Source organism: Triplophysa dalaica, chromosome 14, assembly GCF_015846415.1.
Source record: "Triplophysa dalaica isolate WHDGS20190420 chromosome 14, ASM1584641v1, whole genome shotgun sequence".
Taxonomy (NCBI): domain Eukaryota; kingdom Metazoa; phylum Chordata; class Actinopteri; order Cypriniformes; family Nemacheilidae; genus Triplophysa; species Triplophysa dalaica.
The window spans coordinates 5445267-5460308 of NC_079555.1; the positions used below are offsets into that span (position 1 = coordinate 5445267).

At 40.4% G+C, this 15042-nt stretch overlaps 1 protein-coding gene across 1 annotated transcript in view; it reads left to right on the plus strand.

Annotated features, from left to right (window-relative positions):
* Positions 1–998: 998 nt before the first annotated feature.
* The window catches only part of cdh13 (cadherin 13, H-cadherin (heart)), a 255361-nt gene continuing 241317 nt past the window's right edge, over positions 999–15042 (plus strand). Inside the window, exon 1 of the mRNA XM_056766740.1 lies at positions 999–1172. Within this exon, the coding sequence (XP_056622718.1) occupies positions 1128–1172 (45 nt within the window). The 5' untranslated portion in view covers positions 999–1127. The remainder of the gene's footprint in view (positions 1173–15042) is intronic.

The window sequence follows — 15042 nt, forward strand, 5'->3', positions numbered from 1 at the left end:
TGTCCTCAGCTATGCAGATGTAGAAATGCACAGAAGGTCTTTCCTCTCTTGATTACCCGAAGTGATTTCCTCACAGCACCTACTGAGACTTTAATAGACATTCTCTGAACGTTTTAATACATTATGTCTAGACATGACTAAAAACAGCGATTCTATTTCAGACATGAACTGTACTCTGAATTCTCAAAGGTCTTGTAAAATAAGTTTCTGGTAGGTCACGAGGATAAAATGATGGTTTGGCTTAGGAGGACGGGATCTGTGAGAGAAAAGATGGCCAGTCTTAAGTGTGTACGGCTGTCCATCAAGTTAATAATTCAGTACACTGTGTATTTCTAAGAAATATCATGAAAGACAGGTCAGGGTGACTGTAACAAGCCCAAACTTCTGAAGCTTATGCAGCTATAGAACTCAAAGGATTTTAGTGACTGTAATTTTTGTGTCGAATAACTATTGCGAGGAAAAATTGCCACCCTATCTGTCTCGGGTGACAAAATACCAGCTGTCTAGGTATATTTGAATTGTAGAGAAGCCTAGTTCTGTACATTTTGGTAGTTTTGAGGTCATTCTTAATATTAGAGGAATGTTAAATGTAGTTTCAGATCGTCCCGCGTGTTTAGAGAATTTATAAAAGGTGTCTGCAAGTCGTCTCGAGTCACTCTTCCGAGTCCAGTTAATTACTGCATTGTGTTCCTGTAGTTAGTATATTGTAGCATTGGTAATGCAAAGGTCATGGGTTCAATACCAAAGAAACACGCTGATAAAATGTGCACCTTCAATGCACTACAGGATAAAAGCATCTTTATTTATAAGCCCTTATACATATAGACCCTATATTAATCACTATTATTGTTTTCTTGTGTAGCTGATGCAAACTTGAAAGCTTGAAATCGGTGAAAGCATGAATCTATGGCTTGAGCATCAACGCACGAAATGCAAGCCCCCCCTATAAATCTATTGGTGGTGGACTCGGCTCTCTCATCCAATGCTCTGCTCACGAGGCTGCAGTTCTATTTGGGAAGTTGGCAGCTCGAGGCAGAGGGGCTTTACTCTCGCGATTCTGGAATTATGAACAGAGCTGGTCCCACCAGCACCTCGTTTTGAACCTTTATTTCCAGAGATCTGACACCATGGAGCTCGGCGCACGCATTTTCATCGCATTCCTCGTTTCCCAGGTAAGCGCGAGCGCTTTCATTCGTGTCCGGGAATATCGCGTGCACGTCACAGTTGGGAAGTACGAGTTTCGTTTTGCATTAATTTATTTTTAATGATATTTTAAAGTCACCATGCTGTGACTGTCGTTTTATGTACGGTCTGCAAACATGCTTTGCAACAATGCAAAATGATGAAAAGCGCTTAAAGAGTTTTAGTGCACAATACTTAAAACTGAATGAGAAAAGAAACGCGAGTGCAATCTTATGAAACGTCGGCGTGATTATTTGTTAATTCATTTTTTATGCCGCGAATGCCTTAAATAAATATATACGTTGAGTATGCATTACTAGGGTAGGCGTTTACTCTCTCCCGTTCATGTGAATTGGTCTAACGCACTGGGTTTAGATGGAAAGGGTCTCCATGCAAATCGAGCAAACTCTGTATGATCGCATCTATATTCCGCTCAGCTCTGAAGTTGAGCGCTCCTCTGGCTTCCTTCATCAGGAGACATTCACACGGCGAGCTGACTCACACAGCCCGTCTCCATTCACCAAAACGCCTATAAAATAAATTATAAACCATTATGAGACTTAAGACTGCAGTCCTAGTGCATTCGTGTTTTAAACAAATACGATTCATTTAAAAAAGAGCGAGTCTGTAAGAGCTAAAAAACGATTGATATAATACAAAGTATGCGATCCACATCTGAAGAGAGTACATTCATACACTATAGAACCGACAAAACCAACTAATGTAAAGATATAATGTAAACCAACAAAAATATATCTTGAATGAAAGCGCATGTCTTTGCTCATCTGAAAGAACAGCAGCTGTCTCCATCAGTCATAAGGCTTCATAAAACTCAAGCACTATTAATATTGTCCTGTTTTTTTAACACCACAGTCAATGAAGGGTGAAGGAGACATTGTCCCCTCTGCATTTAAAATGTTTGTTTGATTGATTTCTAAGGCGCTGTTTGGGTTACTATAGCCTACCATGTGAATGATAATGACAACAGGTGTGATGATGCTCAACGCTTCTATATTTTCTTTATATTACGTTTTCTCGCTGTCAAGCACTACTGCTTTATGCTGCTTACATGTATTTTCTCTGAAGTTAATATGCATTTGAGGTTTTCTAAATGTTGATCTTCTCAGTCATGAAATGACTGTATACAGTATACAAGGTCGAGGTTAAATTTGTGGTAATATGCCATCATTGCATTGTAACATTAAGGCGCGTGACTGATAGTTTGTTATTCATGGCTTGACAAATCTCAATGCTTTTGTATCAGCGTAGATGCCCTGAGCATACGCTCCCATGCATTATGCATCATTTAATTCAAAGACAGCTTTACAGTTGTTTATCACGCTAAATGCTTCCATCAACGGCTCAGGTTAAGGATGCTTTGCTCGTCCAGAGATCTGAGTTTTGTGCACTTATTTCTTATTAAGCTTCAATCATATTTCAAAACTTCCTAGATGCCTCCCTGGGTGTTTACATTAATAACTATGAATCATCACTCCGTATCGCCGGGAAGCCCGCACAAATATTACAACATGCCTTTTAACAATTCCTCATAAGCGTCTGCGGATTCTCTGTATTATAACCAAATTTTCTAGCTTTAAATAGATTATAGCCTCACAGAATGCACTTCAGATGATCATCCTACATGGGCACTACCTGCACAATCCCTATTTTCCTCTCTGGCTTTGTGTGCGATCAAGTGAGAAGTGTCTTATTTATAGTTGTGCAGGTAAGGCGCCAAGTTTCCCTCGCGTATCAGCGGCTGAGTTCCCCTCCCACCTGCCCCCACCCCATAAATCCCTTTTTCCAAAATGAAACGTTGAGCAGTCGCGAGTCGCAGCGATGATTCAGAATAAGCTCAGCATGCCTGTGAGGTTCAAGCATTTATCTTCTCTCTCTCTCTCCCTCTTGGTTTCTCTCTCTCCCCCATTGCTTTTGTGTTTTATTTTATTTGCTTATCTTTTACGCTGTTTTCCCCTAGCACAGCTTTGGAAGATGATGCCACGGAAAAGCTCCCTAAGTGAAGTATGTTTGTGGGAGGAACAAGCAGGCCAATATCTCCGGTTATAGATGGAGGAGTGTGGCCACTTAAAGTTTCAAGAGACGTTCCTTTTTTTCCTGTGACACACATATTGGCTGTAAATCTTGTATACTTACCGTTGGCTTCACTTAATGCTTTTTTTAAGATGGCAATCTGCATCGCTTGCTGCACGAAGACCTTGTTGTGCCGCACGTAAGGCGTGCGATTCGACAGCAACGCCAGCACTTACATTTCACTCTCCTGATTCATCAGTCTTAGCAAGAGAGAGGCGCAGCTTTGGGCTTGTGTCATCTCTATTTATTGCGAGGGTAACAGGTGCAACACAATCACACTTTCTCTCTCAGCCTAAAGGCAACCGTGCAGAAGGGACTGACTTCAGCTGTGTCCGCTCTCTGTCTCTGGAGCGCTCATCACCAGCAACACAGGTGGTGTATATATAGCATCCTTGCTCCGTGAACAGCGAGGTGAGGTAGAAAGTACACATAGACTACTACAGATTTCCCCTGCAAAATAATGACAGCAAATGTACCTTTAGTGCTTTTCAAAGGCTGTGTACAAACAGCAGCAAACACGGTTGTCAGCTCTCTTTGCGTTGCTTGATCCCATTCTGTGCATGCAAGTTTGGTTTTTGCATTTTTTGTGTAAACCAAACAACTAGTTGTTGAGAGACGCCGCGTTTGAGAAAACGTCAATGTCCAAAAGAGCGTCTCTGAGGTGCTGTGCTAGAAAATCACGTCTCTTTGTCTGTATTCATTCACTGATATGTGATGTCCGTCCTAGATGTCTTCTCCACCAGCCCTGTGGCACACATAGCCATACTTTACGGTTCAGAAAGAGGTCGGGTGTCTTCCAACACAACTTTAACACAAAATTATTATTATCTCCGTTGTGATCATCCACTGAACTGAGTTCTTCATATTGTCGGCACAGTGACCTTGTAATGAAACACGAATAGAATATAGGAGGTCTCTGCTTCTGCCCGCTCCTGTCTTTGAAGTGCGGCATTAAGAGAAATCTTGCCTCGCCAGGACGAGCAAGTCTTGATTAATGTGTGCGCTAGCTGTCGAGCGCAATACGGTAAATGAAGGTCTGGTAATGATGGAGATAATGAGAGCGGCCGGTCATTAGCGCCGCAGTGGATCTGAATGGATCGCGTCTCGTGCCGACCCTCCCTCGTGCTCGCCACCCATCCTCTGCCAAGGTCACCGCTTTGCTGAACGGGTTAGGTTTGATTTGGTCGTAATTGCACATCTCTTTCCTGGAAGTTAAGTTGTGTGTGTGTGTGTGCGGGTTACGGCTGATGTGAAGAACGGGTGATTACACCTGGCGGTTGCGTTGCATTTGACTGAAGTCTTTGAGAGGTCGGGCCGGTTGACCCTTGGCATCTCTCTCCTGACAATAGGACCCCGAGAAGAAGGGGATTGTTTGATGTGGAGGAATTGGAACGCAAATTTGGGTGTTTGTACTTCTGTGTAAAGTCAAAGTCTAAAGGCTTATGGTAATAGTGAAAGGATATCAAAGCTCAGAGATTTTCCTCAGCATTTTGGGCTTTAAACGTCAGGGAAAAGACTAGAAGTCAAGATATTTTTTGACTGTATGGACTGTTAATGCTTTGAGACGCTGCAATACGTTTGTCAAAATTTACTAGCTGGTGGGTTGTCAGAACAATTAGTTTACTATTCTGTCATGTACACATAGAACGCTGGATAAACTAGTCTAGTGGTTCAGTGGTTTATTGTAAATGGTCTAGGGTTTCTTTTTGACCTCAATAAATATCTCATAAGAAAGAAAATCAGATTTGAGATCTCTTTTCATATGTCATTATTTGTCTCCTGCATATCAATGAAATGGGTATCAATGCCCTATCAAATCAATGCCCCAATCATTTCTCAATAAATTTGCCAAAATCCTGATTAATTTACACATATGTTCACTGTACGAATTATATTCATTGTCTCATTTACTTCTACACATCTGGGACTATGATGATATTTCTCAATAACTCAATGGAAACCATCAATTTTTCTAAACTATTAAAGAAGAGCATTCTTTGAGCTTTAAACATTTTTCAAACAATTGTTTACAGTTTTTTTTTCTCTAGTTGAGTGCAACTCTACAAACACTGATATATTATTATGGTTTTAACCTTGTCCTGTGTTTGGGGTCGATCTGACCCAGATGGAATTTTCAACTAACTAATGGTGTGTAGTATTTTTGGAGTAAATCGGGGAAAAAGTACCATATACTTTATCTACCAACCTAGTCTGTAGTAAGTTTGTAATCAAAAAGCAAATAAAAAATATATTTATATAGTTCGTATTATAAAAATGTCCTGTACACACCAAAAATGCTGGGTTAATTTCAACCAAGCATCTAGTCAAAAGGGACAAACCCAGTCGTTGGGTTAAATTAACCCAGAAAATTGTCATATTGGACCCAACAATGAGTTAAAACACCCCGGCATTTTGGGTTGAGACAACCCAGCATCATTTTATATTTACAATCCAACGGTTGGGTTCGACCCAAAGCTATAGGTTGAAAATAACCCAGGATTTCTAAAGTGTGTTTATACAATCACGTTGTAAAAGTCTAGGGTCACCAATCACCATAACCCCAAATACTTCAACTGTTAACTGTATTTGAGGAGAGTTTTTTTGAGGGTAAAAATAACACTCATAATCCACCACATAAAACAACCAGATCCCTTGTCAGTTATTTGGCTAGTCTGTCAGTTTTAGATCTTTTTAAGCTGTAAAAAGTCAAAGTGTGCAGTCAAAGGTCTTGCTACCTGGGCATAAGCTGAAAGTGGATGAACTATTTTGGGCTCCTGCAGTGTTGGTTTAACAGAAAGAGATCTCATGCTGTCAAGCCTCTTATTTCACGAGGTTCTGCCGCTCTCTTGTTGCCTCTGGTGCTCATCTTTTCCTCTCCCCTGACTATTTCCTCTCTGTTTGCCGAGATCATCCCTCCATCAGGAAGATAATTGTGAGGAGAGCCACAAAAGCCTGGATCTTCTAATCCACTTCTCAAACACACTGTATGGCAGGAAAGACTTGCTCAATGCCTGGCTTCTGGCTCATTCCTCATCGCTTTCTTAAACAGAAACACAACAGTATAGATTATTTCTTTATTTGCATATTGATTTATAGGCAATTACAGCAGGATTCTTTTCTTCCACAATATATACAGTATAAGCCAGACGGTAACGGTCTGCACATGCCAATGCAAATATAATTGCTATGACTCATGCTGTGAATGCGAATGGCTCTGTATGTAACGCTACCTGCTTGGAATCTGCAGAAATGTATTGTGTGCTACATTTCTGTGTGGTGTTTCTCTGCTTATGAGTTTGGCTGCCGGTGCGCCGTGACCCGTGGAGCTAGACAATATGGCGATGGGTATCAGAGACATGCACACGTACACAGATTTCGCTGTGAGAACAACAGAATGTCACGGTAAACATGATCCGTGTTTATCTTTAGATGCTTATGCGGCACAATTCTTTATGTATTAAAGAGGAACAGAGAATCCTGATGACAGCGCAACAATAAGGTGATCTTCACTTCTCGCCTTCGTGTGTGTGTTTTGGATGACAGAGATGCATGTGGTTGGGTATGATTGAAGATGGATAAAGGGAAGACATTGCTCTGATTTGAGATGAGAAGAGATGATCAGTGATTTTGGCCACAGATGTTGTGATGTCTTTTTTGAGCTGTTTCTGGGCCTCAAAATTGAACACCCAAAGGAAAAATATTGCTGAGGATGCTTTTTCATCGCTCAGGAGCTGTGTTTCTTTTGTGGATCAACTTTTCTCAGATGTTTGTCCCAAAGTTGTGTTGGTTGGTTTACAAGGTTGAAAGTATGGAGCTTTTAGGGCACTGTGGAATGAGAAATGAAAAAAAACATCTTGGAGTTTTAACTTTCAATAGCAAATTTGGCCTCATTTCGTTTGTATTTTCTGAAATTTCTTTGGTAAAGTATGCACTCACTTGCTCGGTGTTTAAAAGTATAGTTAACTAAAAGATCTGTCATCCTTTCTTCACTGTCGTGTGGTACAAAATCTGTATGACGTCTATTCTGTGGAACGCAAAAGAAGATATTTTGAGAAAGGTCTCATTGATTTGTACCCATGTAATGGAAGCCAAAGGGGTCCCCACATTCTGCAAAGTTTCTTCTTTTGTGTTCAGCAGAAGAGAGTATGTCATACAGGTTTAAAATGACTTGATGGCCAATAAATGATTAAATAATTTTCAATTTTGTTGAACTATCCCTTATATCTTATTGCTGTCTAGTAGAAAGTATTGATATTTCATGATGTCTAATCTTATTTATTATTTTTCTTTAGTGAGCTCACCACTCATCTTAGCCTTCCAACCAAATCCTGCTTTATTTTCCACTCTTGCATTGATCTCCTCCCTATATTGCCCTAATGCATTTTAAAGCCCAAGCTCTCTCCCCTCCTTCAGCCCCGTGTCTCCCACAGCCAGAGTGAAGAGACATCAGGCACCACCGTTTTCTCCTGCTCTCGGCATCTTTGTGGCCCCTCGCTCCCAGCTCCCTCTGTTTTCTTTAATTTGCAGTGATTCGCAGCAGATCGCCTCAGCTAAGTGCCACATCTGAGAGAGGGCAAATCAATCTCTGCCTTGCAATCTTACCCCCCCTCCCTGTCCACCCCAACTCTCCACACCCGCAGTACAAGCTCATACCACGTAGATGGCGCTGTAGTGCCAGCAATTCTGACAATGCAGCCTGACCAGGCTGGTTTAACAAACAATGGGTGAACATCAGCACCTCGGTGTGAATATGTCTGGCAGGGAGAATGTACATTAAACAGCATGTCTGTTTGGAGGTAACTGAAGTGGTCGATATATAGCCGCCTGAATAGCACGGTTTGCTTATACGGTTACAGTAAGATAGGCTCCTAGATTTATTGTTCATGATGGATCTGTTGAGTGAGAAGAGTGCTGTTTTTCAAGGCTTGGCTCTTGTTCTGAGGGTTAAAGTTCAACAGCATGGCAGTAAATGCAATCAATGTCTCATTGTCGAGAATGTTTCTTCACTGAGAAACAGAATAGAGAACGTGTTACACAACACGCCGAGAAAATCTAGTCGCTTTTTTCCCCTCAGCATGCCAAGTCAAGGGGATTTGGCGGAATTTCCATTTTCTTTTTTTTAAGATTATAATTCTCTGTGCAATTTAAAAAAACACAGGTTACAGTTTGTTGACTTTTCAAACACAAGGCATGTAGTAGATTTCACAAAGCGCACTCCAGATACCGCAATGAATGTTGAATTTCACGAAATGCATAAAGGGTTGCGGCGAAGAGTAATAAAGAAATCTCAGGGACATCATTGTGAGAATGAAAAACTCCACAGTTTGCTCAGAGCTCTAAGCTTCTCGCTCATAAAGACGCAACGTCCTTTGAAGCAATGCATTCATTTCTAAGACGACAAATCCCCTCTCCCGAGCAACCTTTTCTGCTCAGCGATGAAAACTGGCAGGATGCTGATGCAACAGGGAGCGTTTGTTGATTAGCGTATCAAAAATCACTGCGTGTTAGTTTTTAAGCGGCTTTGCCGGGCTATTTTTGCGGATGGGTGCTGTTGTTGTGGATGGTTGAGAGGAAAAGTATGGACACAATTGTCTGAATGTGTGACTGTGCAGTTGGGTGTCAGGGCAAATTGGCCCTCGTCTTCTTAAACTGTCAAACAAATGCTCACAAAGCATCCTTCTGTCTCTCTTTCTTTTGGCATCTCTCTCTCTCTCTATGTCTGGCATGGATTAGTTTCTATGAAGGCTTTACATTACAACCAGAACTTTTGAAAGGGCTGAAAGCAACTTCAAGACCTATTAGACCTTGAATTAAAGCTGGATGGATGCATGCTATTAAATGTATTGGAACGTTGTGTGCTTCAGAAATGTCCTCTTGCATTTTTACTTGGGTAAAGAGGTGAAGGAACAAATAATTTTTTTGTGTGGAAGAGTGACTTGTTGACTGCTGAAATGTAAATTGACATTGTCTGGTGCAAAGCAAATGTTTCCATTAAGATAAAGCTAAGAGCTTTGTGGTGAAATAAAGCATTTAGTGTGTTTGTAAGGTTAGCACATATTAGGTTTCAAACCCTGAATGCAACGTGTCTTTTGACCATGGTAGTTGGTTTAAAGCTGGACATTGGTTGGTCATCTTGAGTTGGTATGACCTGCCGGTATTTGGTTTGTTACCATCTGGTACATCCTGGTCGACCATCCTGGACCAGCTATACAAACCAAAGACACGTGATCAGATTATGGTGGATTTTGAAGCTGGAAAGTAGAATATTTGACCTTGGTTGTATGATTCACATTCTCTTTTAGCCCCAAACCTATCTAGTTGTGAGCAAAGCCCATTTGCAAAGGTTGTGATGTGTAGGTGGGTTTCCTAAAAAATGCATTGCATTTGATTTGGTTTGCATTAGAATTTCATGTCTTGGCTGTCATACTCCTGCTCACCCTGCATGCTTTGCTGGACACAATTTTACGCTCCTTTGGACCCACATGCACTTGCAGATCCATGCCTCTCATTTCTCCACCTATCATAGTGTCCAAGCATCACGCAAGTTGGATGGTTAGCAGCATCTCTCCATCTCACTCTGGATGACGCATGTCAAGCCGCACACACAAAAACACACCATCAATCTGCACAAGCATCCTAGATTGTTTACCCTGCTCGACCTCAATGAGAGAGAATTTCGTTTTTAGCGACGCTAACAGTACACGATACCTACATGAGACGATACGCCATATCCTCATTGAGATTCCACCACTTTTTTAACATGTGGTTAAGAAAGCAAATACAGGCTGATTGTGAGATAGTCAATATAAACTTTCATAGCACATCTTCAAACAATGAACTTAAAGGGATCGTTCACCCGAAATTCTGTCATGATTTAGTCATCCTCATGTCATTTCAAACCTCTATGGTTTTCTTCTGCAGAACACAAAATAAGATATTTTGAAGAATGTTGGAAACCAAACAGCGGTCCCATTGACTTGCATTGGTTTTGAGTCTGTACAATAGCAGTGAAACAGTACCGCTGTAGTTCGGTTACCAACATTCTTCAAAATGTCTTCTTTTGTGTTCTGCAGAAGTCAAAGGGCTACAGGTTAGAGTTAATGTTGACAACAGAATTAAGTTTTGGTGGAATTATCGTTTTATTTTGCGCAGACAGATCTGTGAATTCTTGGATGATGGCATTCACATTTTTCCAGGTTTATTAATATAACCCAAAATGGTCATTTTTAGATTTCTAATTATTTCGATAGCGCACACACAGACACATAGCGGACACATTGACTCTGTTGCAATCTCAATGTTGCATTAATTTCTAAATCTTGTTTTACATTGTGTCTCTCTGAGATGGCACCAATCTGCATATTTCTGCATTAGTGTCAAATGTTCCCCTCTTAGCTGTTACATCTCACAGACAACTGTTCAGCATGAGAAAGTAAGGAAACAATAATAGACAAGGTCTTATTCTACTCAGTGGACATGTAGTGTTCTTCCAAATAAAGTATCAGGGTGAACCCCAGCTGTTCTGTCACCCGATGGATGGCACTGCTGGGGTTTGTCGGGCACGTGGTGGCGTTGTCCTGAAGCGCCCGTATAATGATGACGGACAAAATGACTGTCATGTTTCTTTTTAAAAATTGGCATTGGTGCCCAGCGCATTTACTTCTCGTGTATTTTTAGCATCTCTTAATGAATTTGGAGTAATCCGGGCCTCCAATTAATATTTATAGGGGACTGATAATGAGTAACATATCCCATATTAGGTTTATTTTGTAAAGCAATTTTGATTTAATTTGTTCAATAAATTCTTAAGGTTAGAAGATTTTTCCAGAATATTGAGAAGGCACCCACCACCCCACCTTCTGTCTGACTAATTGTACAAACTTGGGTGAAAGTATTTCAAATATGACATACATTATTTTTTAATTATCACTTTGTCATTCTGGCGTAGGTACGGTAGAGTCGTATGTAGAATGTGAAATCCTCTTTTAATTGGGATAAAGTATGAGATGATATCCATATTTGGATAAGCATTTTGCCCAGCTGCATTGGAGTAGGTCGGGACCAAGTTGCTGCTCGTGACATCCTTAGCCTCCTAATTGCTGTGGAAACATTTTGGGGCCACTCGACCCTATGTGGCTTAATGCAGCAGAAACAATAGCCATTAAACATGTCCAGGGTGAGAGATTCTCTAGATGTCTGTGGCTGTTATTTTTAGGTTTGTGTGAACACGGTGTCTGAGACTGTGGCCGTTCCACGGTCATTAATCCCTATCTTCTACGCCTGACAGAATGAAGAAAGTTGCTTTATTTTCTTAATGACCTGTTTACCCAGCCGTGTTTACGTGTAGCTGAGAGGTCACAGTCCTGCGTGTTTTCATTAAATGCTTCTAGAATCCACTGCACAGTTGCAGGAAGGTTGCTCTGTTGTGCTGCAAAATATGTGATGTAGATACATGATTTTGTGCAGTTTCTTAGGTTTTTGGCATTCTTTTTTTGTACAGGACATACTGAATGAAGTATGCATGTTTTCCTGACATATTTCATGTGCCATGTTTTTATTGTCTTGTGACTCTGTTCATTGCACAATGACATACTAACAGCAGTCGAGAAAATAATTTACCCAGGTTTTGTTATATATTTTAGGTACCTTTATCACCCATTCCTCATATATAGCCCCTTGACTTTTAACATTTGCTGGTTTCTTGTTGCTAAAAAATACTTAACAATCAGGCAGCTGGGGTGCCCAAAAAATTAAAAGCTTTTGTAATGTAAAATGACACGTTTTTCATATTACTTTACACACAACTTTTGTACTTTTAATTGTGTAATTTAACATTTGACTGAATTTCAAAAGCATCTGAAACATATTTAAGCTTACAGTTTCCTTTTTACAGTATAGAAGTAGGTGATTTTAGACACAGGGTATGCCTGTTTTGAAGGACATTTTTTGCTTTCTCTCAATTTAGTCATCTCTGTTCGGACTGGTTCCTTAACTATCAGACGTATGCTGTAAATCTGAATGCAATCTAGTAGCAATTTTATGTAGAGAAGGGTCGACTTCATTTTTATTCAGATAAATTGTTTAGTTTGGTATTTTTAGCAGATGTACTTTAAATAGTGGGCATGGGTAAATCCTGCAACCCTATAAATCCATTCCCTTCAAAATGCAGCCGATAAACATGTCCAGGTACCATAGTGATACCATGGTGAAAATATAACGAAGGAAATTGAAGGGGGGGGGGGATTGGGGGTGGGTGGAGACAGAGGTTATGCAGAGGAGAGAGTATTTCTCCTGTTGAACTGCCTGCAGGTGATGGGCGGATGACTTGATTGGAGAAAGAGAATTGTGGCTGTGCAATAGTCCCTGACAGGCACATCTCTCAGCCGCAGATTTACCCTCCATCTTCTCTACGCAGCTCCAAAGACAATCCACCAGAGCCAATGAATATTTATACAGCAGACGATAGGAATGGTTGATTAAGAGGATTTGCTGGGCTTTCTTTTAACATGTTTAGGATTTAAAATAAGAGGTGGAGCCAGAAAGAAAGAAGGTGACCAGAGGGGTAGTCCTGGTGTGATGATTAGAGAGTCTGACTCTTGACCAGAAGGTTGCCGGTTCCATTCTCAGGGCCGTCGGGTAACGACTGAGGTGCCCTTGTGCTAGGCACCTTACCCCTACTTCGGGTATAAGTGTGATCACCTCTCGCTGTGCGTGTGTGCACTACTCTCTGGATGGGTTAAAAGCAGAGGTCACATTTCGGGTATTGGTCACCATATCTGACTAATAGGTCCTTAACTGTATTTCCTGTTTGTACTTTCTTTGAATGCAGAAAAATGTAATTTAATACACATTGTGTCTGGAGCATTACAGAGTTCTTAATTATTTTTCAGTTGGGTATCCACTTTGTCTTATTTCCCTGAATATTTTTATAAAAACGCAATAAGATTCGATAAGTAAATCTACAAAATTATAAACTTATTCTAGATTTGCACAAGAATCGTTGAAAGATGTCGACTTTTGGCCTCTTGCTAAATCTAAGCACAATCTGAGACATGAAACTAAAAAGATAAATCCGAAAAACCGATGCTTCAAGGTGAAGTTTTCCTTTGCTCTCTATTGATGTCTAAAGAAACAATAAAGATCTTCAAGAGATTACATATGTGTTCCTCATACAGAACATGTCTACACAAAAGAGTAATGGCTGTACCAGAAAAGCTTTGGACACGTGTTCACCTGATATCATTCCTGGCTATTGCATCAATTGAAATCCTTTCCCTACAAGTAATTTACCTCGCTGTCTTCTTCATCAAGCATTGTGAGCCAGTACAGAGATGAGATATTTCCTGCAAACACCATTTACTTCACACAGCTACAAGATTTGCCGTATTAATATAACGCAGGTGCCGCTGGGATTGCATCCAAAGTTCAAACGTGAAATATAACCCTCCAATTGTTTATTTTTTTTATTCACGTTCGCTCACTGCTTGCCATTGTTGCCCCATCACTTACAATGTTCATTAGACGTTCGAAGAGATTCGACCGCACATTAGTTGTGAGGAAACTATTGATGCGGTTTTGGATTTGAGAGCAAATTCACCCATTACGGCTGTTTCAAGAGAGAGCTGGATTTTGTCAATAACACTCTTTCCTCCGGCAGGCTATTGGCTTTGTGGTTTTATGGTTTGCCAACTAGATGAAAATAAACTGATAAGTGTTGTCAATTTAAGATGTACTGTACGTTTTTCTTGGTTCCTTAGCGATTATTTTAATGGCATATTATTTGTTGCTTTACATATTCGGGAGCTGGCCTTAGATGTTTCCAGCTTTATTATACTGGTTACATTTTGATAAAAATGTCAGTACTTCTAATGCGAAATGATTGACTATGAGAGGAATAGACGTATAATTTAAATAATAGACTTTATTTCTCCTTCCATTACCAATCACACATGTGACACGCTACCATTAATAGTGACTGTAGCTAATGCATTATTAGAAATTCGGTACTTTGGTTAAAATTGCGTACTGTAAGCGGCGCCATCAAGTTTGCATAACAGTAATGGATTAGGCATTAATCGAATGATGTCTTTGGCTTTAGCATAATGGAATGTAAATGCATTGATTGAGACAGTACCTCTCGCTCCGACGCCTTCCTCAAACGCTTTTGAGAAGAGAGATTAAAGAGAAAAGCCAGCCTTCGTTTGACTTTCCGCTCTTGTTATTGTTTTCTTCTGTGGTTTTTATCGCAACAACAGGAGCAATGGGCTAATAGTGAGCCCAACCACGGGGAATACCAAATCATGCTCGTGTTTGAGTTCGGGTGCATTGCTGCATAAAAAGTCAGGATTTTTAATAGTGTCTCTGCTGTTAGAGTGGCCTTCCTGCTTTGGAGATGCTGGAATTGAGAGAGAGAGGGAGAGACAGAGAAATATAGAATGAGAGAGAGACGTGCATCGGTTATGTTATGGTGGGAGGGGAGTGTCTGCATTGTAAATGGAGTTTTGATGTTCGAATTCATTGCACGGGTTAATTGAAATTAAATTTAGCTTGAAGAAACTGGTTGAAGGCAATTACTATGGGTTGCAATTTATTATAAAAAAATTAATTGGCGGATGGTAAACATGATACTGTATGCTTGTCATGGGTCGAGTTTGATGCAACATTATCTAAACATATACAGCCATGGAAAAAATGAAGAGAGCACTTCAGTTTTGCTTTTTATCAGAATTTCTGCATGCACTGTGGCAAATCCAGTCCACCGTCCACCAC